At 46.3% G+C, this 26790-nt stretch overlaps 1 protein-coding gene across 1 annotated transcript in view; it reads left to right on the top strand.

The window, feature by feature from the left end:
- Positions 1-26790, top strand: part of LATS2 (large tumor suppressor kinase 2) — a 37261-nt gene that overhangs the window by 4499 nt on the left and 5972 nt on the right. The window contains exons 2-5 of the mRNA XM_060194723.1: positions 14709-15255; positions 21745-21877; positions 22858-24125; positions 24681-25263. Of these exons, the coding sequence (XP_060050706.1) occupies positions 14911-15255; positions 21745-21877; positions 22858-24125; positions 24681-25263 (2329 nt within the window). The 5' untranslated portion in view covers positions 14709-14910. The remainder of the gene's footprint in view (positions 1-14708; positions 15256-21744; positions 21878-22857; positions 24126-24680; positions 25264-26790) is intronic.

The following is a 26790-nucleotide window of genomic DNA, read 5'->3' on the forward strand; positions in this document are numbered from 1 at the left end:
ACAGGAGTGAAGTGGAATCTCATTGTTGTCTTTGTTTGCATTTCTCTGACAATTAGAGACTTGGAGCATTTTTTCATGTGTTTCTCAGCCTTTTGGATCTCTTCTGTGGTGAATATTCTGTCCATGTCCTCCCCCCATTTTTGGATGGGGTTATTTGTTGTCTTGTTGTTGAGTTTGGCAGGCTCTTTATATATGTTGGTTATTAAACTCTTGTCTAATGTATGGCATGTAAAGATCTTCTCCCATTCTGTGAGGGGTCTCTTGGTTTGGGTAGTGGTTTCTTTTGCTGTGAAGAAGATGTGATGTGATGTAGTCCCTAAGGTTTATACTTGCCTTAGTCTTCTTTGTAATTGGATTCATGTCATTGAAGATATCTTTAAAATTTATGCGGAAAAGAGTTCTGCCAATATTTTCTCCTATGTATCTGATAGTTTGTGGTCTAACATCCAAGTCCTTGATCCACTTGGAATTTACTTTTGTATTTGGTGAAATACAGTGGTTCAGTTTCATTCTTCTGCATGTTTCAACCCATTGTTTCCAACACCATTTGTTGAAGAGACTCTGCTTTCCTTATTTAATATTAGTCTTAACACCTTTGTCAAAGATTAGATGTCCATAGGTGTGGGGCTCACTTCTGGGCTCTAAATTCTATTCCACTGGTCAGTGTGTCTATTAATGTTCCAGTACCAAGCAGTTTTGATGACAATGGCCCTATAATACAATTTGAAATCTGGGAGTGTGATGCCTCTAGTTCTGTTCTTTTTTCTCAAGATTCTTTTGGCAATTCTAGGTCATTTCTGGTTCCAGATAAACATTTGTAGCATTTGTTCTATTCTCCTGAAAAATGTGCTTGGGATCTTGATGGGGATAGCATTAAATTTGTATATGGCTCTGGGTAGTATATTCATTTTGATGACGTTAATTCTACCAACGCATGAACATGGAACATCTTTCCACTTCTTTGTGTCTTTTTCAATTTCCTTGAGTAGTGACTCATAATTTTCAGTATACAAGTCTTCCACTTCTTTGGTTAGGTTTACTCCTAGATATTTTATTGTTTTATTTGATATAGTAAAAGGAATTGATTTCTGGATTTCAGTTTCTTCTAGGTTAGTGTTTGCATAGAGGAATACCACTGACTTTTGAATGTTAATTTTGTAGCCTGAACACCTTACTGTATTGCCTGATGATTTCCAAAAGCTTCTTGCTGGATTCATTAGGTTTTTCCATGTATACTATCATGTCATCTGCGAATAGGGAGAGTTTGACTTCTTCTCTTCCCGTCTGTATCCCTTTAATTCCTTGCTCCTGCCTGATGGCTATGGCAAGAACTTCCAACACTATATTGAATAGTAATGGTGATAGTGGGCAGCCCTGTCTAGTACCTGATCTGAGTGGAAATGCTTCCAGTTTTTCACCATTGAGTATGATGTTGGCTGTAGGTTTGCTATATATAGACTCCACTATCTTGAGGAATTTTCCATCTATTCCCATTTTTGTAGTGTTTTGATCATAAAGGGATGTTGTATTTTGTGAAAAGCTTTCTCTGCATCTATTGATATGACCATGTGGTTTTTGGTCTTGCTTTTGTTGATATGGTGGATCACATTGATTGATTTACATATATTAAACCAACCTTGCATGCCTGGGATAAACCCCACTTGGTCATGATGAACAATCTTTTGAATATAGTGCTGTATCCGGTTGGCTAGAATTTTGTTCAGTATTTTAGCATCTATATTCATGAGAGATATTGGTTTGTAGTTTTTTTTTGTTTGTGTCCCTGTCTGCTTTTGGTATCAGAGTGATGTTGGCTTCATAGAAGCTGGCAGGGAGTATTCCAGTGTCTTCAATCTTTTGGAAGAGTTTTAAAAGTAGAGGTATTAGTTCTTCTTTGAAGGTTTTTTAGAATTCATTTGTCAAACCATCTGGTCCAGGACTTTTATTTTTGGGGAGATTTTTTGATAACTGTTTCAATTTCATTAGCTGTGATGGGCCTGTTCATGTTATCCACTTCCTCTTTACTTAGTTTTGGAAGTTGGTAGGTATCTAGGAAATTGTCCATTTCTTCCAGTTCTCTAGCTTGGTGGCATATAGTTGTTCATAGAAGCCTCGCATGGTATGTTGAATTTCTGCGGTGTCTGTTGTGATATCTCCTCTTTCATTTAGTATCCAATTTATTTCGGTCTCCCTTTTTTGTTTTGTGAGTCTGGCTAAAGGTTTGTCGATTTTGTTCACTCTTTGGAAGAACCAACATTTACTTTCGTAGTTCTTTTGTATGGTTTTCTTATTCTCAGTGTTATTTATTTGTGCCCTAACTTTAGTGATTTCTGTCCTTCTGGTTGCTTTAGGATTCCTTTGTTCTTCTTCTTCTAGGTGTTTAAGATGTGCAATCAGGCTGTTTATTTGTGCTTTTTCTTGTTTCCTTATGTGTGCTTGTATAGCTATGAACTTCCTTGTCAGTACTGCCTTAGCTGTGTCCCAAATATTTTGATAGCTTGTGTCTTCATTTTCATTGAACTCTCGAAACATTTTGATTTCTTCCTTGATTTCCTCTTTGACCCAGAGGTTGTTAAAATGTGTACTGTTGAGCTTCCACATTTTGGGACTATTACTAATCTTTTGTTGATTATTAAGTGTTAGTTTAGTTCCACTGTGGTCTGAGAAGATGCTTGGGATGATTTCAATGCTCTTGAATTTGCTGATGCTGTCTTTGTGGCCTAACATATGGTCTATTCTTGAGAATGACCCATGTGGATTTGAGTAAAATGTGTATTCCAGTTTCTTGGGATGAATGACTCTGAAAATGTCCAATAGTTCTAGTTTATCTGTCTCTTCATTTAGCTCCCTTATGTCTTTATAGATTTTCTGCCTGGATGATCTGTCAAATTGAGAGAGTGGGGTGTTGAAGTCCCCTACTATGACTGTGTTACTGTTAATATATTGCTGTAGCTCTTTCAGTAGACATTTGATGTATTTAGATGGCTTCTCATTGGGTGCATAGATGTTAATAATTATTAAGTCCTCTTGATTGATCCTCTGAGCATTAAGTTGTTTCCATTCCTATCTTTTTAAATCTTGTCTATTTTAAAGTCTATCGTGTCAGATATGAGAATAGCTGTTCCTGCCCTTTTTTTTTGTGGGCCATTGGCTTGTATGATAGTTTTCCATCCTTTCACTTTAAGTCTGTGTTTGTTTTGTTGAGTTAGGTGGGTTTCCTGTAGACAGCATATTGTTGGGTTGTATTTTCTGATCCATCTTCCTACTCTGTGTCTTTTAATAGGTGAATTCAGGCCATTGACATTTATTGATATCAAAGATTGAAGATATTTTAACGCCATTCTTGTAGAGTTTTAGAGTGTTTTGATATATGTCCTATTTATGATGGTCTGACTGTTTATAGAAGACCTTTCAGAACTTCTTTCAGGGCAGGCTTGGCGATTGTTGATTCCTTCAAGTGTTGCTTGTCTGAGAAGGTTTTGATGCCTCCATCTAGTCTGAATGACAGTCTAGCAGGATATAGTATTTTTGGTTGAAAGCCTTTCTCATTGAGCACTTGATAGATATCTTGCCATTCTCTTCTGGCCTGTAGTGTTTGTTTGGAGAAGTCTGCTGCTAATCTTATGGGTTTTCCTGTGTAGGTGACTGTTTTTCTCTTGCAGCCTTGAGGATCCTTTCTTTATCCTTATTCCTTTCCATTCTAAGCATGATGTGTCTTGGTGTCTTTAAGTCTGGGTTAATTCTGTTTGGGACCCTCTGAGCTTCTTGAATCATTATGTCTTTGATGTTGTCTAGACTAGAGAAGTTTTCAGCTATTATGGCCTGAAGAATGCTTTCTTCCTCTCCTTCTCTTTCTTCTTCTGCTAAGCCAATAATACATATATTGTTTCTTTTGAAGTCATCCCATAGGTCTCTGTTGTTGTTTTCAGCATCTCTTAATCTCTTTTTAAGACCTCTTACTTCTTTTTTAGTTGTCACTCATTCGTCCTCAGTCTTGCTAATTGTGTCTTCAGCCTTATTGATTCTATTCTTCCTGCCCTGTACTGTTTTCTGGAGTTCATCTATTTTGTTACCCTGTTCTGATACTGTTTTAGCTTGTTCAGCTAGGTGTGTTCTTAGCTCAGCTATTTCAGCTTTCAGCTCTCTAATAACCTTGAGATAGTTAGTGTTTTCTTCCAGAGTCTCATTTGTTGTTCCTGTATTTCTAATTACAATTCTTTCAAACTCTTTACTCACGCCTGTGATTATTTCCTTAGCTAATGTTTGGATGTTGAACTCGTTGTTTTGTGCTTCACCCTTTGGGGGGCTTTTAGCTGGACTGTTGTCCTGGTTCATTTCTCCAATATTTCTTCTTGTTGGTTTACCCATTTTATATATTATGTTATGAGTTGTCTGTCTCATTACTTTTCAAATTACTGATCACTATTTCTTCGATTGACATGTCTAAGTAAGGTAATTAAAGGGTTCACAATGGTGTAAGTTAACAGTTGTTTCAATAGTATTTTAATCCCTGAGTTGGAGCTCAGTGATTTAAAAGCCTCTTTTTTTTTTTTTTCTTCTTCTCTGTAGGCTATGGGAGTCTGAGGGCTTCTAAACTCTAAACTATAAGTAGGCTTCTTAGCTTAATTACTGACTCCTGACCAAGAGATAAGGCATGGTGTGGCAGAGATGGTTCAGTGGTTATGCAAAGAGACTTTCACAGCCCCACAGCTATGCCACTGAGGTACAGGTCTTCTCCTGAGTTTCCTGGTTAGATCTGTGTCCCCCGGTGTCCCTTCCTGCCACTGCTTCAGATTCTGAGGGCAGTAGCAGTGGAGACTCAGAGTTGCACTTGGTGAGTCTCTGTGGAGTCCTCTCCTCCCTTCACCTGTCCCCTTGTTGGTGGAACAGACTGGAGATGGTGTCTCAACTGATAAACCGCTGGACTGTTTGTTACCAGCCACTTAGTCTCTCCCTAGGTTCCTCTCTGTCACCAACCACGTGTGTTTGCACTCACCTGTGATTTGGTGGGTTCCTGTAGTCGTTCTAGTCCTGTCTTGTTTCCGTCCCAGGTGGTCTCCTTTGGTATTCCTAGTTGACGGGAGAGGAGAGGAGAGGAGAAGAGAGGAGAGGAGAGGAGAGGAGAGGAGAGGAGAGGAGAGGAGAGGAGAGGAGAGAAAAGAAATAGATCTGCTGCTGCTCATAGCCCTGCCTCCGGAAGTCTGTCTCTCTCCCTATCTATCTCTTCCCCTTCCTCTCAATTTCTCTCTGTCTCTATCCAATAATATATATAAATAAATAAATTATAAACCACCTTTAAAAATATATATAGTTGGTTCAATTGTGGTGAGGCTGAAACTTTGCACAGCTGCTGTGGTCTAAGTGGGACCCTCAAGTGGAGTGTCCCAGCAGCATTCTTAGCTCTCAAGCTGGGGTGTGGCTGAAACTTGGGGGTAGGTTGCAGAAGAAGCAGGGTAGTCTCCCAGGATGAAAACCCCTGTAGAGTGTGAGATTGAAGTTCAGGATTTCCTTCCTGGCCAGCTACTGACTCCAAAGGAAAATGGGGAGAAGGGATGATATCTTCCCCCTCAATCCAGCTACCCTGAACATCTCTCTTGAACACATACTGTTTGGGCCCACTGTGTGCTGTCACCCCTAATGTGTGCATTTCATTTATTTATTTTGATAGGACATAGAAATTGAGAGGGGAGGGAGAGATAAAGAGGGAGAGAGAGACACCTGCAGCACAGCTTCATGGCTTGTGACACTCCCTCCTGCAGGTAGGAACCTGGGGGCTTGAACCTGGGTCCTTTTGATGGTAATGTGCTCTTGACAGGATGCTCCACTGCCCAGCCCCAACTGAATTGTCTTCTAACTCAAGAATGCAAGCTGAGAAAAGCCTTTAGTTCTTTATGAAATGGAGGAAAAAGGTTCATCCTTCCTGTGTATTTAAGCAGGAGCCCAGTTTGCTCATAGGTGGTGGTTCACAGAGTCACTTAAAAAAATGGGGAGGGCTGGTGAAATAGTTCACCTGGATAGTGCCCTGCTTTGCCATGTGTGCAACCCAGGTTCAAGCCTGGCCCCCTCTGCATTGAACTAACTCTCTCCCCCTTTCTCTTCCTACCCCTCCTCCCCACCCTCCCTCTCTCTCTACCTACTTCCCTCCCTCCCTCACTGCCCTCCTTCTGAAAAAGTCAGCCCAGAGTGGTGAAGCTATAGTGGTAACAACAACAACAAAAAAAAAAAAAAACAGAAAAGGAGATGGGACAGTCATTGTGTTCCTAGGGCATGCTGTGTAGATTGTTTGGCAGATGGACAGAAAATGACCCCAGTGTTTCCCTGCTCCCTCCACAGCAAGCAGGATGTCCCAGGTGTGGAGGGACCCTCACACAGCATCACTGTGTCATTCTGCCTAATTGGTTGTGTGTTGGACATTTTCCAGAATTAAGTGTGTGTATGTGTGGGGGGGGGCAGTAATAGAAAAGGCAGATCCTGTGGTCCAGGTTCTGTGAAAGGAGCGTCTGCTTGACACTTTCACAGTTGATCTCCATGAGTGAGAGACATCAGAGCACTGCTCAGCCCCAGCATATGGCAGAATAAGGGCTTGAATGCAGGCATGAGCATGTTGTCCTTGGAGTGTTTGTGGGGCACAAATGTCCCTGTCCAGAGGTGCTGAGGCTGCTGACAGGTACACTCACTTTGCCCCTGAGCGGGTTCTCCCCAGAGCTGTGTTGAAAAAGGCCACCTTGTACAAACATCAGGCAGTGAGCCGGGAGAGATAGGCATCTTCGGCTGTTTTTGAAATCTCAATAGAATATGTGTACTAGCTTACCTGCCGGCCACCCCTGAGTGTGTGGTCCAGTGGCATTCAGCATGATCACATAGTAACCAAGACCCCTCTCACTGCCCCCCCCCTTCCTCTTCATCCCCAGAGCAAACCACAATGGAGCCTCAGGTATTGAAACCTTTTTTAAAGTTTTATGTATTGGGCTGGGGAGACAGCATACTGGTTATGCAAAAGACTTTCATTCCTGAGGCTCTGAAGTCCCAGGTTTAATCCCTAGCACCATAAACCAGAGCTGAGCAGTGCTCTGGTCTCTCTCTCACTGTCTATTTCTCTTTTCATAAAATTTTTTAAAAATTATTTATTAAATTTATTATCTTTATTTATTGGAAATCTAGAGGGAAAGGAAAGGGAAGAGAGTAAGAGAGAGAGAGAGACCTGTAGTCCTGCTTCACTATTCAGAAAGCTTTACCTCCTGTATGTGGGGACTGGGGGTTTGAACCTGTGCATTGGAACATGTGCACTCAACCAGGTGTGCCACTACTTGGTCCCCTAAAAAATATTTATTTATGGGGGTCGGGCGGTGGCGCAGTGGGTTAAGCGCACGTGGCGCAAAGCGCAGGGACCGGCGTACGGATCCCGGTTCGAGCCCCGGCTCCCCACATGCAGGGGAGTCATTTCACAGGCGGTGAAGCAGGTCTGCAGGTGTCTATCTTTCTCTCCCTCTCTCTGTCTTCCCCTCCTCTCTCCATTTCTCTCTGTCCTATCCAACAACAAAGCAACGTCAACAATGGCAATAATAACCGCAACGAGGCTGCAACAACTAGGGCAACAAAAAGGGGAAAAAATGGCCTCCAGGAGCGGTGGATTCATGGTGGAGGCACCGAGCCCAGCAATAACCCTGGAGGGAAAAAAATTATTTATTTATTTACTTTCTTAGGAGAGAATCAGAACACCACTCTAGCAAATGTGATACCAGGAATCAAATTCAGGGGGGATCTTGTGCAGGAGAATCCAAAGCTTTCTCTACTGTGCCACCTCCCTGGCTGCAAATGCTTTTTTTTTCTTCCTAAGATTTTTTTTTTTTTTTTTTTTGCCTCAAGGGTTATTGCTGCAGGTCGGTGCCTGCACTGCAAATCCACTGCTCCTGGAGACCATTGTTGCTGTTGTTGGATAGGACAGAGAGAAATCGAAAGAGGAGGGGAGACAGAGATGGGGAGAGAAAGATAGACACCCGTAGACCTACTCCACCGCCTGTGAAATGACTCCCCTGCAGGTGGGGAGCTGTGGACTTGAACCGGGATCCTTCCGCCGGTCATTGCACTTTGTGCCATGTGTGCGCTTAGCCCGCTGGGCTACCACCCGACTCCCTCTTCCTAACATTTTAAAAAGATTTTATTGGTAGGAGAGAGACAGAAAGAGGGAGAGAAAGAAAGAGACAGAAAACTTCAGAGCATCACTGTGGCACATGCAGTGCTGGGGAACTGAGCTCTGGACTTCATGCCTGAGAGTCCAATGCCTCATCGTCTATGTCCCCTCCCTGGTGGCCAGGTTCAACTTTCAAGCCCTTCTCCTCCCTTACGCCAGTGCTGTCTGCTTGCCAACTGCTGTTCAGCCTGCCTACATCACTCTCACCACCAGCAGCCTTCCTGTTCCATACCCCAGGGACTCTCTGGGTGGACTTCTGTTGTCACAGACTAGGAACTCATGAATGCCAGAGGCTGTACATTGCTTTCTGCACCCTGAGATCTCGTGACAGTTCCCCTCCTGGACAGACCCACACAGGACACCCCCCTAACAACACACACATCTGGCCACATGTCACATGGTCTGAAGCACATGTTCTTATACTCTCCTATGACCCCACAAGGTCATCTCTGTCTCTCCCGTGCTTCAGGAGTCCTGAACCACCAAAGATAGTTCCCCTCTGCCAATGGTTGCCAGTGCTGCAGTGCCAGCTTGTGCTGACAGACCCCTTGCTTTTTGAGCCATGTGTAAGGTCACACTTTGTGAACACCTGTGTGTTTGTTATAGTGTGCAAGGACCTGGTTTCAAGCCCCAAGCCCCCATCTGCAGGGGTGGGGGAGAGCCTCACAAGCGGTGAAGCAGTGCTGCAGGAGGTTCTCTTTTGCTCAGTGCTGGCACTATCAAGCCACTGCTCCTGGCGGCCATTTTTCCCACTTTATTGGATAGGACAGAGAGAAACTGAGAGAAGAGGGGGAGACAAAGAGGGAGAGAGAAAGATAGACACCTGTAGACCCGCTTTGCCATTTGTGAAGTGTCCCCTCTGCAGGTGGGGAGCTGGGGGCTCAAACCTGGATCCTTGTGGGTCCTTGCACTTCCTACTATGTGCACTTAACCAAGTGTTCCACCACGCAGCCCCTTCTCTCTTCCTCTCTGTGTCCCCATTCCTCTTTACTTCTATTTCTATTCAATAAATAATAAATAAGTAGGGGTTGGGAAGTGGTACACCCAGTTGATAAACACATTACCAAGTGCAAGGACCTGGGTCTGAGCCCCTGCTCCCCTCCTGGGGGGGAGCCTTCACAGGAGGTGAAATAGCACTGCAGGTGTTCCTCATTCTCTCTCCCTGTCTCCTCTTCCCTCTCAATTGCTATCTGCCCTATCAAATGAAAGAAAAAGAGGAAAATGGCTACTAGGAGTGGTGGATTTGTCTTGTAGGCACCAAGCCTCAGTGATAACCCTGGTGGCAAATAAATATATATATAAACAGACAAATATATGTTTTAAAATATGTTTATTATAGAGATAAATTGAGAGGGGAGGGTGATAGAGGAAAAGAGACAGAGAGATACTTGCAGTCCTGCTTCACCCCTCATGAAGTTTTTCCCCTGCAGGTGGGGACCAGGGTCCTTGTGCACTGTAATGTGTGTACTTAACCAGGTGCACCAACACCTGGCCCCTACAAATAACTATTTTTTAATGTGTGTTAGTGGCCTGGGAGGTGGCACAGTGAATAAGGCATTGAACTCTCAAGAATGAGGCCCTGTCATCATGCCACAGGACTCCACCCCATTTTCCAAGGAGAGGGACACATAGGAGAATCTTTGTGGTGCTCTGAGGACAGAGACCCCCCCTTACTGTCTCAGGCACAGGGAGACATTCAGGATCTCCTGCAGGTGCTTGGCAGCCCCCCAGAGCCCCTCATTTTCTGGTATGAGAATGTGGGAATACTTCCAAGCAGAAGCTCCACCCCTGAGAGCACTGAGGATATGCATGGTGCACAGATCCCTGTTCACTGGTGAGGCAGGGTGCCCAGTCTGTGGCCACCACTCAGCTGTCTCTGGACTGAGGAGCTTGCTGTCTACATCCCAGTGACTCTGCCGGGTGATGTGCTACATAATGGAAAAAGGGGCTGTATGCAGAGAATTCCATTCAGTTTGCCTTTTACTTTAAGAAGAAAGCATCTCACATGATTGAGAAAGAGAGGCCAAAGCCGCTCACTTGGTGGGCACAGGTGGTACTTAAAATCGGGCCAGAAGCCTCAGGCACGCAAGTCCTGTATTCTGCCAGCTGAGCTAACTCCTTGGCTACCCTTGCTCCTGCTTTCTTTTTCTTTTTTCTTTATTTTTTTTGCCTCCAGGGTTATTGCTGGGGCTTGGTGCCAGCACTATGAAGCCGCTGCTTTTTTTTTTTTTTTCATTTTATTGGATAGGACACAGAGAAATTGAGAGAGGAGGGGGAGACAAAGAGGAAGAGAGAAAGATAGACACCTGCAGACCTGCTTCACTACTTGTAAAGTGTCCTTCCTACAGGTGGGGAGCCAGGGGCTCAGACCTGGATCCTTGCAGGGATCTTTGCACATACTGCTCATACTTTTTTTTTTAAATGATTTTAAAAATTATTGAAGTGTGGGGGCTTGGTGGTAGTACAGCTGGTTAAGCGCACATGGTGAGAAGTCCAAGGACTGGTGTAAGGATCCTGGTTCGGCCCCTGCTCCCCACCTGCAGGGGGGTTGCTTCACAAGCGATGAAGCAGGTCTGCAGGTGTCTTATCTTTCTCTCCCCCTCTCTGTCTTCCCCACCTCTCTCCATTTCTCTCTGTCCTATCCAACAACAACAGCATCAATAATAACTACAACGATAAAACAGCAAGGGCAACAAAAAGGAATAAATAAATAAATATTTTTTTAAATCTTTTTTTAAAAAAGTGAATAAAGTGTAGGGCCATTCGAATGTTCTTCCTTGCTGGTTTTTTTTTTTTTTTTTAATTTTTGAAAGAGACAGAAACTGAGATGAGAGGAAGGGAGAGAGAGGGGGACTAGGTGGTGGTGCATCTAGTTAAGCGCACACATTACAGTGCACAAGGACGCAGGTTTAAGCCCCTGGTTCCCACCTGCAGGGGGAAAGCTTCACGATTGGTAAAGCTGGGCTGCAGGTGTCTCTCTATCTCCCCCTCCCCTCTCAAGTTTTCTCTGTCTCTATCCAATAATAAATAAAAAATATAATAAATAAAAAATATATTTTTAAAAATAAAAGAAAAATACAATAAAGAAAATATTTTATGAAAAGGAGGGGGAAAGAGAGAGACCTGCAACACTGTTCCATCACTTGTGAAGCTTTCTCCATGAAAATGAGGACCCAGAGCTTAAAGCTGGGTCCTTTTGCATTATAACATGTTTTCTCTATGGGATGCACCACCACCCAGATCTTTTTGCTGTTTTCGCTCACAGCGACTCCTCTTCACAGTCTGCTCATGGAGTTCCATGGAATTTTGGGGGTGTGGGTGAGACGAGGGTAGAGAAAAAGATTATTTAATTATTTATTGATTGATTGATTGATACCAGAGCACTGCTCAGCTCTGCTTTATGGTGGTGCTGGGGATTGAACTTGGGACCTCAGGGCCTCAGGCATGAAAGTCTTTTGCAGAACCATTATGCTGTCTCCCCAGCCCTGGTACATGTATTTTTAGAGGGTGATAATTATATTGCTAGATATCCTAATATTACTGTAGAGAAACTGTTTACTATTTTTCTCCTGTTTCATCTTTTTTTTTTTCCTCTCTCTTTTATTGTTCCACTTTATTGGGTAGAGTTAGAGAGAAATTGAGAGAGGAGGAAGTCAGAGAGGGGGAGAAAAAGATAGATACCTTCAGACCTGCTTCACCGCTTGCAACACGACCCCCCTGCAGGTGGGGAATTGGGGGCTTGAACCTGAATCCTCGAGCTTCGTACTATATGCGCTTAATCCAGTGTGCCACTGCCCAGCCCCCTCTCTTTCTCTCTCTCTCTTTTTTTTTTTTTGTTTGTTTGTTTTTTAAGATGTAAAGAGAGAGACAAAGAAAGTGAAAGAGACTATAGCACCAAAATTTCCTTCAGTGCAGTGAGGGCTTGACTTGAACCTGGGTTGTGCACTTGGCAGTACGCTATCTCAGTAAGCTGTTTCAGTAGCCCTGGGGGAACTCATTTATTGATTGATTTATGTATTTATTTATTTATCTGGGTAGAGCCGGACAGAACTTGAGAGAGAAGGGGGAGGTAGAGATAGGTAGAGATAGAAATAGAGATAGACCTACAGCATTGTTTCACTGCTCATGAAACCACTCCCAATGCAGGTGGGGACATGGGGCTTGAACCCAGGTCTTTGCATGCTGTAATGTGTATGCTCTGGCTCCCAGGGAAATTTCTTTTTTCTTTCTTTCTTTTTTTTTTTTTTTGCTCGGTGCCTGCACTATGAATCCACTGCTCCTGGAGGCCATTTCCCCCCCTTTTGTTGCCCTTGTTGTTTTATCATTGTTGTGGTTATTATTGTTGTTGTTACTGATGTCGTTGTTGCTGGATAGGACAGAGAGAAATGGAGAGAGATGGGGAAGATGGGGAGAGAAAGATAAGACACCCACAGACCTGCTTCACCGCTTGTGAAGTGACCCCCCCCTGCAGGTGAGGAGCCGGGGGCTCAAACAAGGATCCTTACACCAGTCCTTGTGCTTTGTGCCACCTGCACTTAACTTGCTGCACTACCACCCAACCACCTTCTTTTCTTTCTTTCTTTTTAAAATATATTTATTTATTATTGGACAGAGACAGAGAGAAATGAGAGGATAGAAGGAGCTAGAGAGGGAGAGAAACAGAGACACCTGCAGCCCTGCTTCACCACTCATGAAGCTTTCCCCTTGCAGGTAGGGACCAGGGGCTTGAACTTGCAACCTTGTGCATTGTGGTGTGTGTGCTTAACCAGGTGTGCTACCACCTGGCCCCCAGGAATTTCTTTTAATTGGAATCTTTAGGACACTTTATTTTTTTATTTTTTATTATCTGACTCCCACATAGTGGGGAGAAACCCAGGAAGACTGAGGGCTGGCAAAATAGCTCACATGGATAGTACACTGCTTTGCCATGTACACAACCCAGGTTTGAGCCCAGTCTGCACTACATTGAAGGAAGCTTTAGTGCTGTGGTCTCTTTCACTCTCTCTTGCTCTCTCTCTCTCTCTCTCTCTCTCTGACTCACTAAAAGAGTCTCCTGTCTATAAAAGAAAAAAGACTGAGTGGGCGGGGGTAGATAGCATAATGGTTATGCAAAGAAACTCTCATGCCTGAGGTTCCAAAGTCCCAGGTTCAATCCCCCGCACCACCATAAGCCAGACTTGAACAGTGCTCTGGTGTTTCTCACTGTGTCTTTTTCTCTGTGCATCCCTCTCAAAAATATAAATAAATAAATAAATAAAATACTTTAAAAATATATGTTAAAAAAAGAAAGAAAAAAGACTGACTCAAGCAAATGACTTTAGTCACACCTTCCATTATCACCAGCTAGAGACAGAGAACTGGGGCGGGGGGCACCTCACATGTGATGTTTTTTGTGGGGTCTCTCAGGCACTTAAGGAAGGTCTCACAAGGAAACATGTCAGAGACAGGGAAAGAGGACAGTGTCTGGTGGGCGTAGAGGCCAGTTGCTTCATATGACGGACCATGTGGAGCAGGGTTAATAAGTGATTCAGAGCAAACTAGGACCCTGGTGGAAGGTCTAACCCTGAGTACTTAACATGTGGCTTTTAGAACAGGAGTAACATGACACTTTGAAGCATGTTCAGTGAGATACCTCTAGTGAGGCCTGCTGTTCCTGCCCTGAGTATGTGTAAGTGGATATTAGCTCGGGAAGCCCAACTTTACTACAGATTACATGTTGTAGGAAACACCTTTGATTTGGACCAGAATTACTTAGCTTTATTCTTAAAATTTCTGAGAGGGGAGGTGTTGTCTCTTTATTTAGCTTTACAACTGAGCTGTTTTCTTTCTTTTTTCTTTTCTTTGTCTTTTAATTGCCATGCTGCAGCTTGGTGCCTACACAGCAAATCCACCACTCCGTGTGTGTGTGTGTGTGTGTGTGTGTGTGTGAGATAGGACAGAGAGGAGTTGAGGAGTGGGCATAGAAAGAGAGACACCTGCAGACTTGTTTCACCACTAGTGATGCTTTTCCCCTGCAAGTAGGGACTGGGGCTTGAACCTGGATTCTTGTGCATGGGGATGTGTGCTCTCAATTGGATGTGTACTGCCCAGCTCCACCAGCTGGGATGCTTTCAAGATTATTGGATATATATATATATATATATAATTTTTTTTAAAATAAGATTTGATTTTTGATTTATCATCACTGGGACTTCACCACTATGGACCAAATATTTCAGATAGAAAGAGAGGGACAGACGGTAGTGAGAAGAGAGACAGTAATCTTCCTCCAGTGAAATGGATGCCAGTGCTCGAACCAGGGTCTTGTGTATAGCAATGCAGAGATTTCTTTAGTTCCATTTGTGAAAGAGGGCATCACTCTGGCACATGTGGCGCTGGGACTTGAACTCAGGACCCTGTGCCTGCAAGTCTCGTGTTCTGCTCACCACTCAGCAGCCATTTTGAAACATCTTCCTAACATTTCAGCAGAACCACAAATGAATAGTATCTTTATTTAATTTTTTTTCTTTCCATATAGTGATGATCTTCAAGATGAAGACTGCAAAATGTTCAGCTCTCTGTAGGTGCCCCCCAAAGTGAAGAAAATAAATTACTCGAGAGGAAAGCACTTTGGTAGTGTGTTTCCAGGGAACTTGTGACTATTGGCAGTTTTTTTTTCACTAATTATAATAATAATAAGACACTCAGAGGGTTGTATTGATGGTGGGAGGAGACTGACCATGAGGCCCAAGACCTTCCCCACCACCAGCTACTCGGGAAACAGCCGGCAGCGTCTGCAGGAGATCCGAGAAGGCCTCAAGCAGCCCTCTACCAAGGCCCCAACCCAGACACCTCCCAGCGGGCCTGGCAGTGACCCTGCCCTGGGGAGCAAGGACGGGGCCAGGCATCAGCAGCAACAGCAGCAGCAACAGATTCGAAGTGCCCCCAAGTTTGGGCCTTACCAGAAAGCCCTTCGAGAGATCCGCTACTCCCTACTGCCCTTTGCCAATGAGGCAGGGCCACCCGCAGCCGCAGAGGTCAACCGGCAGATGCTGCAGGAGCTGGTGAATGCAGGCTGCGACCAGGTGAGTGCCAGGGCCACAGGGCAGCCAGGGTAGGGGGGTGAGGCTGCCTGAGCTGGGATCACAGCTGCATCTAGGGAATGGCTTAATTATTTTTAACAACTTTAACAGTTTTTTTGCTTGTTTGTTTTAATTGGATAGGACAGAGAGAAATCAAGAGGGGAGGGGACGACAGAAGGGGAGAGAAAGGTAGACACAGACCTGCTTCATCACTTGTGAAGCGACCCCCCTGCAGGTGGGGAGCTGGGGGCTCCAACCAGGATTCTTGCGTGGGTCCTTGTGCTTCATGCCCTGTGTGCTTAACCTGGTGTGCCACTGCCTGACCCCCCATTTAAACATATTTAACAGTCATGCATCACAGGATTTTTTTCAGTCCCATGTTCCGGGAGGTAGCACAGTGGGCAAAGCATTGGACTATTGTTTATCTGTCTCACAGATTTCTTATGCACTCACCTGTCATTTTTGGGCATCTGGGCTGCTTCCAAGTTTGGGCTATTACAGTTTGTGCTGCTGCAAACTAGGTGTACAGAGATCTCTTCAGATGGGTGTGTTTGTCCCCTTTAGTTGTATCCCCAGGAGATGAATTGCCAGGTCATAGATTAAGTCCACTTCTAGTATTTTTAGAGTTCTCCAGACTACTCTCCACAGAATCTCCAGACTGTTCTCTACAGGGATTGGACCAACTTGCAGCCCCACCAGAAGTATAGAGGGGTTCTTTTCCCCCACAACCCCTCCAGCATTTTTTGTTACATGTTGGGGTCCTGGTGCAGGAAGGTAGAAAAGGAACTGAGTTAGAGGAGAGAGAGAATTCTGAAGACACCAGAAACTGTACACATGTATGAACAACTGTGCTATAAACCATTAACCCCTTGGAAAACGATAGGGACAAAAAGTGGATACAGGAGTCTGGGAAGGTAGCATCATGGATCTACAAAAAGACTTCCCTGCCTAAGTCTCTGAGGTCCCAGGTTCAATTCCTAGAACTACCGTGAGCCAGAGTTGAGCAGCATCAAAACAAGATAAGATAAAATCTAGGCTAACAGCCCAGGGCCATTTATGGTACCGTGTTGTTTCTTGAACATTCCTTCCAGGAGGGTCTTGCTAGCTTCTGCTGGCAGGGAAGGCCCAGAGCCACGTAGTGTCTGGGCTTTGTGAAGAGTGAGGGTGACCCATCTGCGTTCATTCTCCTAAGTAGATAACACTCCTGCCATCACAGCTGCTGCTGTGCTGTCAAAATGAGACTAGAGGCTCGAAGCTTCAGAAGATAACATGCTGGTGGCCACAGGGTCTCACCCTCCCACTGCTTAAGAATAAAGGTGCAGGGAGTCAGGCTGTAGCGCAGCGGGTTAGCGCAGGTGGTACAAAGCTCAAGGACCAGCATAAGAATCTTGGTTCGAGCCCCCGACTCCCCACCTGCAGGGGAGTCACTTCACGAATGGTGAAGCAGGTCTGCAGGTGTCTATCTTTCTCTCCCCCTCTCTGTCTATTTCTCTCCTATCCAACAATGATGACAACACTAATAACTACAACAATAAAATAACAAGGGCAACAAAGGGAATAAATAAATAAATATTTAAAAAAAGATTTAAAAAAGAAAAGAATAAAGGTGTAAGGAGGTAGCTGGGTGGTGGTGCATCTAAAAAGAATAAAGGCACCATGGAAAGAGGTGGTACCAGTGTTGTGAACACACACTTGGTAGATGCATATGGTGGTTTTATCTGTTCTATGGCTGAATAAAATCAGAGGGCCAGGCAGTGGTACACCTGGTAAAGTGCTAAAGGTTACCATGCTAAAGGACCTTGGTTCAAGCCTCCCTCCAATTCATAGGGCAGGAAAGCCTCACAAGTAGTAAAGCAGTGCTGCTAGTGTCTTTATCTTCTCTTCCCCCTTTTCTCACCCTTTATTAGAAGGAAAGGAAAAGGAGAGAGAGAGGGGAAAAAAAAAAAAGATAGTTACCCTGGTGGCAAACAAAATAAAACCATCTGGGGACAGGGCTGTATAAAATAAAACTAGTACCCAATCAGGAAAAAGTGTCATTAGTGAACTGTAGCTACTGCTGATTGCCTTGTGAGACAGTAGCTGAAAGCTAGTGCCACCATCTTAAACAAACAAAAAGCCACCCGTGATCTTAAAATTTTCAGTTGTGAGAAAGCAGGGGAGGGGAAAGTAGATGTTTTTTGCTGCTTGGGAAAACAAGCGAGGGCTGAGGCTCAGAGCTCATCAGGATGACTGAGTCCTTTTGTTTCTCAGAAGCAACGCTGGACCTGGTGGTGGTAGACCTGATAGAGTGCACAAGTTTCCATGTTCAAGCCCCTGGTCCCCAGCTGCAGGGGGGAAAGCTTCATGAGTGTTGAAAGAGGACTGCAGGTGGCTCTGTCTCCTTCTTTATCTCTCTGCCTCTATTTAAAAAAAAAAGGCGGGGGGCCTCTCAGGAGCTGTGGAATCATCATGCAAGCACCAGTCTCCAACAGAAATTCTGGTGGCAAGAAAAAAAAAAAAAGAACGGAGCCAGGTGGTGGCATACTTGGTTAAATGCACACATTATGATGCTCAAGGTCCCAGGTTCAAGGCTCCCATCCCCACCTGCAGGGGGAAAGCTTCACAAGTGGTAAAGCAGAGCTGCAGGTGTCTCTCTGTATCTTACCTCTGTCTTCTCCTTCCCTCTCAATTTCTCTGTCTCTAGTCAAAAACATAAAAATATATCTAAAAAAATTAAATGATATGGAAAAGTAAAAAAAAGAAAAATCCAATTGTCTACCCCTGGCATCTCAGTCACAAGAAGAGGCTGGCAATGCCCTTCCAGCACTCTCCACAGCAATCTCAGCCCTACTGTAGTTAATTACCATAGGGCACCACTCAAGAAAATGCATTTTGTCAACCAGGGAGGTAGTGAGCTGGGCTAGTATGCAAGAGGCCCGAGGTTCGATTCCAAGCATCCCCACAGAGTGCACATTTCAGATGCTATGCACATGGAACCTACAGCATTGATTTGCAGGGGGCCTCTTTGCTGCTTCGGACAGAGGCTGTGCTGGGATTAATTGGCATGCATTAACTAGTCAGGCATTGTCACAGTAGCCCAATAGCAGCTCTGGCTGAGGGTGTTCTCTGCCACATCGTTTGTGCAGTGATAAAAGAAACCAAGCCAGGCAGATAATCCCAAATGCAGGTGGGCCCTCATCAAGACAGCCATTAGTGATAATTGCTGCTAGAGCAATGACAAAACTGGAGCTGGTGCAGTAAAACAAACAGCTCACGGAAGGCTTCCCATCAACATTTGATTTATGTTAATTGCCCCAGGGAGAGAGCTCCCTGGGTCACATTTAGTGCTCCTGAAGTGACTCCCATCAGTTTGGGGCTGAGGGTTAATGAGGGTTAATGTCTTAAGTTCAAGCCACTCAGCCTTTTTTCACCTCTGCTGTCCAGTTCAAGCCTTTTCTGGTATGGCTCAAACTTTTGTTGACTGTCAGAGTTCTGGTAGGATATCATTATGCAAACCCAAATCTCAGGGGGGAAAAAAAAGCCTCAGGAGCACTTCAAGAGCTGTGTATAACTTAGCTGCAGCAGATTATAAGAATTCCAGCAGCCCAGGAGTTGGGATAAGCATTAGACTCTTCAGCATAAGGTCCCGAGTTCAATCCCTGGCAATGCACGTGCCAGAGAGATGCTCTGCTTCTTTCTCTACCCCCTTTTCACTCTCGCACTAATAAATATTTACTTTTAGATGCTCTGCTTCTTTCCCTACCCCTTTCTCACTCTCTCACTAATAAATATTTACTCGTTTAAGAATTCTAATGGAATGGCTCTGAAGCTTGATTATCTGCAGCTTCTCTTCTCTCCCACCGTCCTGTGTTTAAACTGTAGTCCAGTGTTATTCTGTCTTCTTTGGAGTTCAAGGGCTACTCTCACCCACTCCTTCCTCAGAACAGCAGTAATCAGCCATGCTGTCTCAGGGCTTGGGGTGCACTAATGGCAGCACACATTGTCACACTCAGTGTTTGACTCATTGCACATGCACACACATTTCCCATTTGATTAGGACTAGCACCTGTCAAAAGTACTGCATATTTCTAAACTTTTTTTACCCCCACACTCCTTGGTGAAATGAAATCATGGGAGAAAAGTACTCCATCTCTGGGTAACTGAACGACCAGCACTGCCCTGAATACAACTCAAAGGAGGAGGGATGAGAAGGTTCAGGAATGTCCGGAGGTGGAGCAGGAAGTGGGAACACAATGGCCTGGGGTGGAGTAGTTCCTCTACTTCTTCCTCCTCCTCCTCTTCCTCCTTTCTTCATCTTCTCCTTCTTGTTCTGTATTTATTTTACTTTCATCTTTTTTTTTTACAAGATTTACAGTTTATAAACTGTAACTGTAAATCTTGGTTTGTTTTTATTATTTTTTTTTTTTAGAAAACTTTATTTAATTTTATAGGACAGAGAGAAATTGATGAGGGAAGGTAGATAGAGAAGGACAGAGAGACACCTGTAGCACTGCTTCACCACTTGTGAAGCTTTCTCTCTGCAGTGGGGACTGGGGGACTTGAACCTAGGTCCTTGAGCATGGTAGTGTGCACTTAGCCAGCTGTACCACCACCTGGCCCCATAAACTGTAAATCTTTAAAAAAAAAAGATTTTTTTTTTTTTATGAGTGAGAGGGAGAGAGAACCAACTAGAGTATCACTCTGGCACATGTGATGCTTAGGATTTCATGTTGGAGGGTCCAGTGCTCTAAACACTGCACCACCTCCCAGGTCACTAGAAACCTTTTGAAAGGAGGGTGGAAAATGACTGAGAAGACACTAGCAAGCCCCTCCCCTCTTTGTGTCCTATACACCTGCCCATCTTCCTGGATTGAAGAGAGGGTGCAGTGGTCAGCCCAAGACTTGCATGCCTGGGGCCCAGGGTTACATTTCCACACTACAGTGCTTTGCTTTCTCAATAAGTGTGTGTGTGTGTGTGTGTGTGTGTGTGTGTGTGTGTGTGTGTGTGTGTATGTGTATAAAATATATATAAAATATATGCTGGGCACAGGCTCAACTGATTAAGCACACATGTTACAGTGCACAAGGACCTGGGTTCAAGCCCCTGCTCCCTACCTGCAAGAGTGGGGCACTTCATGAGTGGTGAAGCAGTGCTGCACGTGTCTTTCTTTCTTTTTTTTTTAAATTTTTTATTTAAGAAAGGATTAATGAACAAAAACATAAGGTAGGAGGGGTACAACTCCACACAATTCCCACCACCCAATCTCCATAACCCACCCCCTCCCATGGTAGCTTTCCCATTCTCTATCCCTCTGGGAGCATGGACCCAGGGTCATTGAGGGTTGCAGAAGGTAGAAGGTCTGGCTTCTGTAATTGCTTCCCCACTGAACATGGGCGTTGACTGGTCGGTCCATACTCCCAGTCTGCCTCTCTCTTTCCCTAGTAAGGTGTGTCTCTGGGGAAGCTGAGCTCCAGGACACATTGGTGGGTATTCTTTTAAATTAAAAAAAATTTTTTTTTTGCATGTGTCTTTCTCCCTCTCTCCCTCCTTCGTCCCTTTTGATTTCTCTCTGTCCTAGCAAAGAAAAATAAACATTTAAACATCTCAGTATGAACATTTTGGCACATTTGCCACTACCACATTTCCAAAGAAAACCCTGACTAGTATCACATTGCTGTGTAGTCTTAGCAGTGTGTGTATGTGTGTGTGTGTGTGGGGGACTGAAAACAAAAACAAACAAACAAAATCCCTTAATTTGTTCTCCTGCTAGTGGCCCTCAGGCCCACCGCTGTCATTTTTCAAGCCTGCATCTCCTTTTCCTCAGTTTCTGGCCACCTTTCCTCTGGTGAGCCACCCCTCCTTGGGAACCCCTGCAGCACCATGGACAGCCCTGGAGAGGGGAGGGGCTCCATGGCTGGCAAATTGGTGCTGATCCATCTCCTCTCATTCTCTAAAATAATCAGAGGGCTGGGCAGTAGCACACCCGGTTGAACACATTATCATGCACAAGGATGGGGTTCAAGCCCCTGGGCTCTGCTTGCAGGGGGGGAAGCTTCATGAGCAGTGAAGTGTGCTGCATCTCCCCCCCACCCCTTCTCAGTTTCTATATATCCAAAACAAACAAACAAATAAATAAAATATTTAAAATAATACACAGAGAGGATTGAGGACAGAAAGGGTCAGCTCACTCTCAGCTGTACCCTCACCCCTCCCCCCAGAGGGTATTTCCTTGGTCTAGCATTTGTCCTGGAGACTGCGAGTGATTTCACCCATCCCACCCCAAGCTAGTTTTGCCATCCAGAGAGAAAGAAACAGATGTCAGAGCTTCCCCTGGTGCTGTGGCATACCCCACAAGCCTGGCTGAATGTGTGTTGGGCTCTGTCCTCACCCTAGGATGCACACCCCATGCAGCGCATCCTGAGGTGGGGTGAGGGGATCGGCATCCAATGGTCCAGGTTGGGAAAGACATCACGGCAGGGCTAGGCTCCCATGTGCTCTCCGTGTCCCCCCAGGAGATGGCGGGCAGGGCGCTGAAGCAGACTGGCAGCAGAAGCATCGAGGCTGCCCTGGAGTACATCAGCAAGATGGGCTACCTGGACCCCCACAATGAGCAGATCGTGCGTGTCATCAAGCAGACGTCTCCAGGTGATGGCACACCAGCCCTGGAGGGTAGGGTGGGGCAGGGGCTCCACCTGCAGCCACCTGTGTCTCTTCCACTTAGCGATGGCTGTGCTTCATTTATGAAAGATTGGGCAATCCAGGTGCAGCAGAACGTAGTGAAAGTGTTCTTTTCACTGTCTCCTAGTCTTTCTTTGTTTCCTTTTCCTTTTAGACCCTCAATTCACCCCCGCCCCCAGTGCTGCTTAATGACTAAATGAATAAGCCACCTGGGAGGTGGCACAATGGATTAAGTGTTAGGCTCTCAAGCATGAGGTCCTGATTTCAGTGCCCAGCATTGCATGTGCTAGAAGGATGCTCTAATCCTTTCTCTCTTCCTTTCTTTCTCATGAATAAATATATTTTAAATGAATAAATAAAATCTACTTCATGGGCCAAGAGACAGCTCTGTAGTTACCATACAAAGTTGGATGAAGCAGGGGCCAGGCGGCGATACACCTGGTTAAGTGCTCAAACTACAGTGCACAAGGACTGGGTTCAAGCCCCTGGTCCCCACCTGCAGGGGGAAATTTCACAAGAGGTGAAGCAGGGCTGCTCTGTCTCCCTCCCTCTTTATCTCCCCTTTGCTCTTAATTTCTCTATCTCTATCCAATAATAAATAAATAAAATTTATTTTTAAAAAAAGTTACATGAAGCTTCAAGGCTCAAGCCCCATCTATACCAGGGGGAGTTCCACAGGTGTCAGAGTGGTGCTCTGTAGGCATTTCTCTCTCTCTACCTCCCTCTCTCTACTGTGCCTTTTCCCCTGATACCAGCCATGCTTGGCTATGAGCTGCAGCGGTCCTATTGACCGTCCAGAGTTTTGGAGAGGCATAAGACAGGTGGGCAGGTGTGCCCAGGGTTAGTTCTCAGAGCCTGCAGTATCACAGTCACTATCTGGGAACCCTGAGAGTGTACGGGCCCTGCCCAACAGTCTCTGGGACACTGTTCTTGTCCTTTCCCTGCAGGAAAGGGTGCTATGCCTGCTCCCGAACCTCGAAGGCCTAGCGACCCCTTCCCGCCCTACCGCCAGCTGGCCGGCACAACCTTCGAGGGTGGCCTGGAGGAGGTGCCCCGGCAGTACCTGGACTTGGTCTATGCTGGTATGGGACCAGTGCACCAGCCCAAGGGCTATGCTGCCAGCGTGGAGGCAGCAGCGGGGGGCAGCTTCCCAGGGGGCCAAGCCCTCCCTCTGCAGGGTCCCACCTATAGACCCCACCTGCTCGGCCCAGGGGAGCTGCGGGGCTACAGCGTCCAACGCAGCCCCTCCTTCCAGAGCCAGACTCAGGAGGCGGGAGGCTACGCCAGCCTGGCCGCCAAGGGGCCGGCTGGGTTGGGCCCCGGACACCCCTTTCCACCCCCGGGAGCCCCAGCCGGCCTTTATGTGCCACACCTGCACCACAAAGGGGCACGCACTGGGGCGCCCCGAGGCCAGGGCTTTGTGGGTGACAGCCCCCCACAAGGACTGCTGACTCCCTCCCGCAACAGCCTCAACATGGACCTTAGCACGACGCCCCCCTGGCCGGCAGCCACGCCGCCCCGTCGGGACTCCCTGCAGCAGGCAGGCCAGCTTGCAGGCTTCCTGCCCGAGGACCCCACGCCCAGCCGGACCAATTCCTTCAGCAGCCATCCACCTCCCGCTGTGGCCTCTCCCAACAGCATTACCACAGTCACCGCTGCCCACATCCTGCACCCAGTCAAGAGCGTGCGGGTGCTGCGGCCAGAGCCTCAGACAGCTGTAGGGCCCTCCCACCCGGCTTGGGTGGCTGCACCAACCCCAGCAGCAGGGGACAGCCTGGATGCCCGGGAAGAGCCGCCTGCCACAGCACTGGGGGGGGCCGGACAGCACCCAAGGGACACAGACTTCCCCAGCCCGGAGTCCCGCTGCCCGCCACCTCCCTACCCCAAGCACCTGCTGCTGCAGGGCCCAGCAGACGTGGACAGCCTGTGCGCGGGCCTGGAGCAGAGCCTGCCCGCGGGCCCCTCCCCACGCAGCGGCAATAGGGGCCCCAAGGTTGCTAAGGGGGACAAGGGTGCCAAGGACAAGAAGCAAATCCAGACCTCTCCTGTGCCTGTGCGCAAGAGCAGCGGGGACGAGGAGAAGCGGGAGTCTCGCATCAAGAGCTACTCACCCTACGCCTTCAAGTTCTTCATGGAGCAGCACGTGGAGAACGTCATCAAGACCTACCAGCAGAAGGTCACCCGCCGGCTGCAGCTGGAGCAGGAGATGGCCAAAGTAACGTCCCCTGGCCTCCTGGCGGGGAGGGACAGGGGAGCTCAGTGGGTGGCTTCTTTCCTCCAGCAGGGAAGTTGGAGTTTATTCACACTCTGGTAATTGAGACTTGTTCCTGTAGTGTACACTCTCAGCCAGCAGGGGGCAGGTTTGGGGCTCATTCCTGCAGTTAATGCTCCCGGCCAACCGGAGGACTGGGGCTCCTTCCTGCAGTTCACACTCCCGGCCAGCAGGGGTGAATGGATGGGATGGTGGGGTTCATTCCTGCAGTTCACACTGGTTTAGGGCTTGTTCCTGTAGTTCACATTCACAGCCAGCAGAGGTGAAGTTTGGGGCTCATTCCTGCAGTTCATGATCCTGGCCAGCAAGGGGTGGGGGGTGGAGGGAGTGTTGAGGCTTATTCTTGCTGCTCATTCCTGTAATATATAGTCCTAGTCAGCTGAGGGTGTGGGGCACATTCCTGCAGTCTTCGCTCCCAACCAGCAGAGGGGGGGGGGTGTTGCGGCGGGGCTACCTGCAGGAGTGACAGGTGCACTCCTATCGCCCCTATTCCCCCAGGCCGGCCTGTGTGCTGCTGAGCAGGAACAGATGCGGAAGATCCTATACCAGAAGGAATCCAACTATAACCGGCTAAAGCGTGCCAAGCTGGACAAGTCCATGTTTGTGAAACTCAAGACTCTGGGCGTGGGCGCCTTCGGGGAAGTGTGCTTGGCCTGCAAGGTGGACACACGCGGCCTGTACGCCATGAAGACGCTGCGCAAGAAGGACGTGCTCAGCCGCAACCAGGTGGCCCACGTCAAGGCGGAGCGTGACATCCTGGCCGAGGCTGACAACGAGTGGGTGGTGAAGCTCTACTACTCCTTCCAAGACAAGGACAGCCTCTACTTCGTCATGGACTACATCCCCGGGGGCGACATGATGAGCCTGCTCATCCGCCTTGAGGTCTTCCCTGAGCCGCTGGCTCGCTTCTACCTGGCCGAGCTGACCCTGGCCATTGAGAGTGTGCACCGCATGGGCTTCATCCACCGCGACATCAAGCCGGACAACATTCTCATCGACCTGGACGGACACATTAAACTCACGGACTTTGGCCTCTGCACTGGTTTCCGCTGGACACACAACTCCAAGTACTACCAGAAAGGTAGGGCCCTGAGTGTTGTAGCCTCCTGCCTGCCACCATCAGGTTCAGTCCCTTGGGTGATAGGCACCTTCTAGAGGGACACTGCTACATCGCTGAGGGTGTCTATTGAGTTTGTGGAGTTCTGTTTTGCTTCTATCTCTATCTCTTATCTCTCTGCAGCATCAGGGAATGGACCCATGGCTTCATGCTTGTGCCACATCATTGCTAAAAGGGATCCTTGGACCAATTTTATTACTTACTCTCATTCAATTTTTTTAAAAATTTTTTAATATTTATTTATTTATTCCCTTTTGTTGCCCTTGTACTTATTGTTATTGTTAATGATGTCATGGTTGTTGGATAGTACAGAGAGAAATGAAGAGAGGAGGGAGTCGGGTGGTAGCGCAGCGGGTTAAGTGCACATGGCACGAAGTGCAGGGACCAGCATAAGGATCCCTGATCGAGCCCCCTGCTCCTCACAGTCTTTCTCTCCCCCTCTCTGTCTTCCCCTTCTCTCTCCATTTCTCTCTGTCCTATCCAACAACGATGACATCAATAACAACAACAATAATAACTACAACAATAAAACAACAAGGGCAACAAAAGGGAATAAATAAATACAAAAAAAATTAAAAAAAAAAAAGAAATGGAGAGAGGAGGGGAAGACGGGGAGAGAAACATAGACACCTGCAGACCTGCTTCACCGCCTGTGAAGAGACTCCTCTGCAGGTGGGGAGCTGGGGGCTCGAACCAGGATCGTCAGCCAGTCCTTGCACTTTGCACCATGTGCACTTAACCCGCTGTGCTACCGCCCAACTCCCAAGTTATTATTTTTTATTTATTAAATCACTTACTGTTTTTTTTAACTTAAAGACTTTCTTTAAAAAACTATTTCTCAATGCATTTCTATTTTTACTTATTATTCAATTATTTTTATTTATTTATTTATTTATTTGTTTTTGCCTCCAGGGCTATTGCTGGGACTCAGTGCCTACACTACAAATTCACTGCTCCTGGAGGCCATTTTTCCCATTTTGTTGCCCTTGTTATTATTGTCATTGCTGTTGTTGGATATGACAGAGAGAAACCGAGAGAAGAGGGGAAGACAGGAAGGGGGAGAGAAAGATAGACACCTGTCTAGAAAGCTCACCCCCCACCTCCCCATAGGTGGGGAGCCAGGGGTTTGAACCAGGATCCTTACGCCTGTCCTTGTGCTTTGTACCATGTGTGCTTAACCCGCTGCACTACTACCCAGCCCCCTATTCATTTATTTAATGTGATAGGAGAGAGAGATGGGAAGGGGAGGTAGAGACAGAGAGATCCTGCAGCACTGCTTCACTGCACATGAAGCTTCACCTTTGCAGGTGGGTACTAGGAGCTTGAACCTGAGTTCACGTCCATGTGCTGAGCTGGTTGTACCACCACCAGGCTCCCATTCACTACATTTTAATTTATTTTCTTGTTTACTTATTCATTTGCTGTATTGTATTTCTATTATAAAAATAAATAATAATATAATATTATAATATATAATAATATAATAAAATA

The sequence above is a fragment of the Erinaceus europaeus genome, chromosome 7, assembly GCF_950295315.1.
Source record: "Erinaceus europaeus chromosome 7, mEriEur2.1, whole genome shotgun sequence".
In the NCBI taxonomy this organism is placed as follows: domain Eukaryota; kingdom Metazoa; phylum Chordata; class Mammalia; order Eulipotyphla; family Erinaceidae; genus Erinaceus; species Erinaceus europaeus.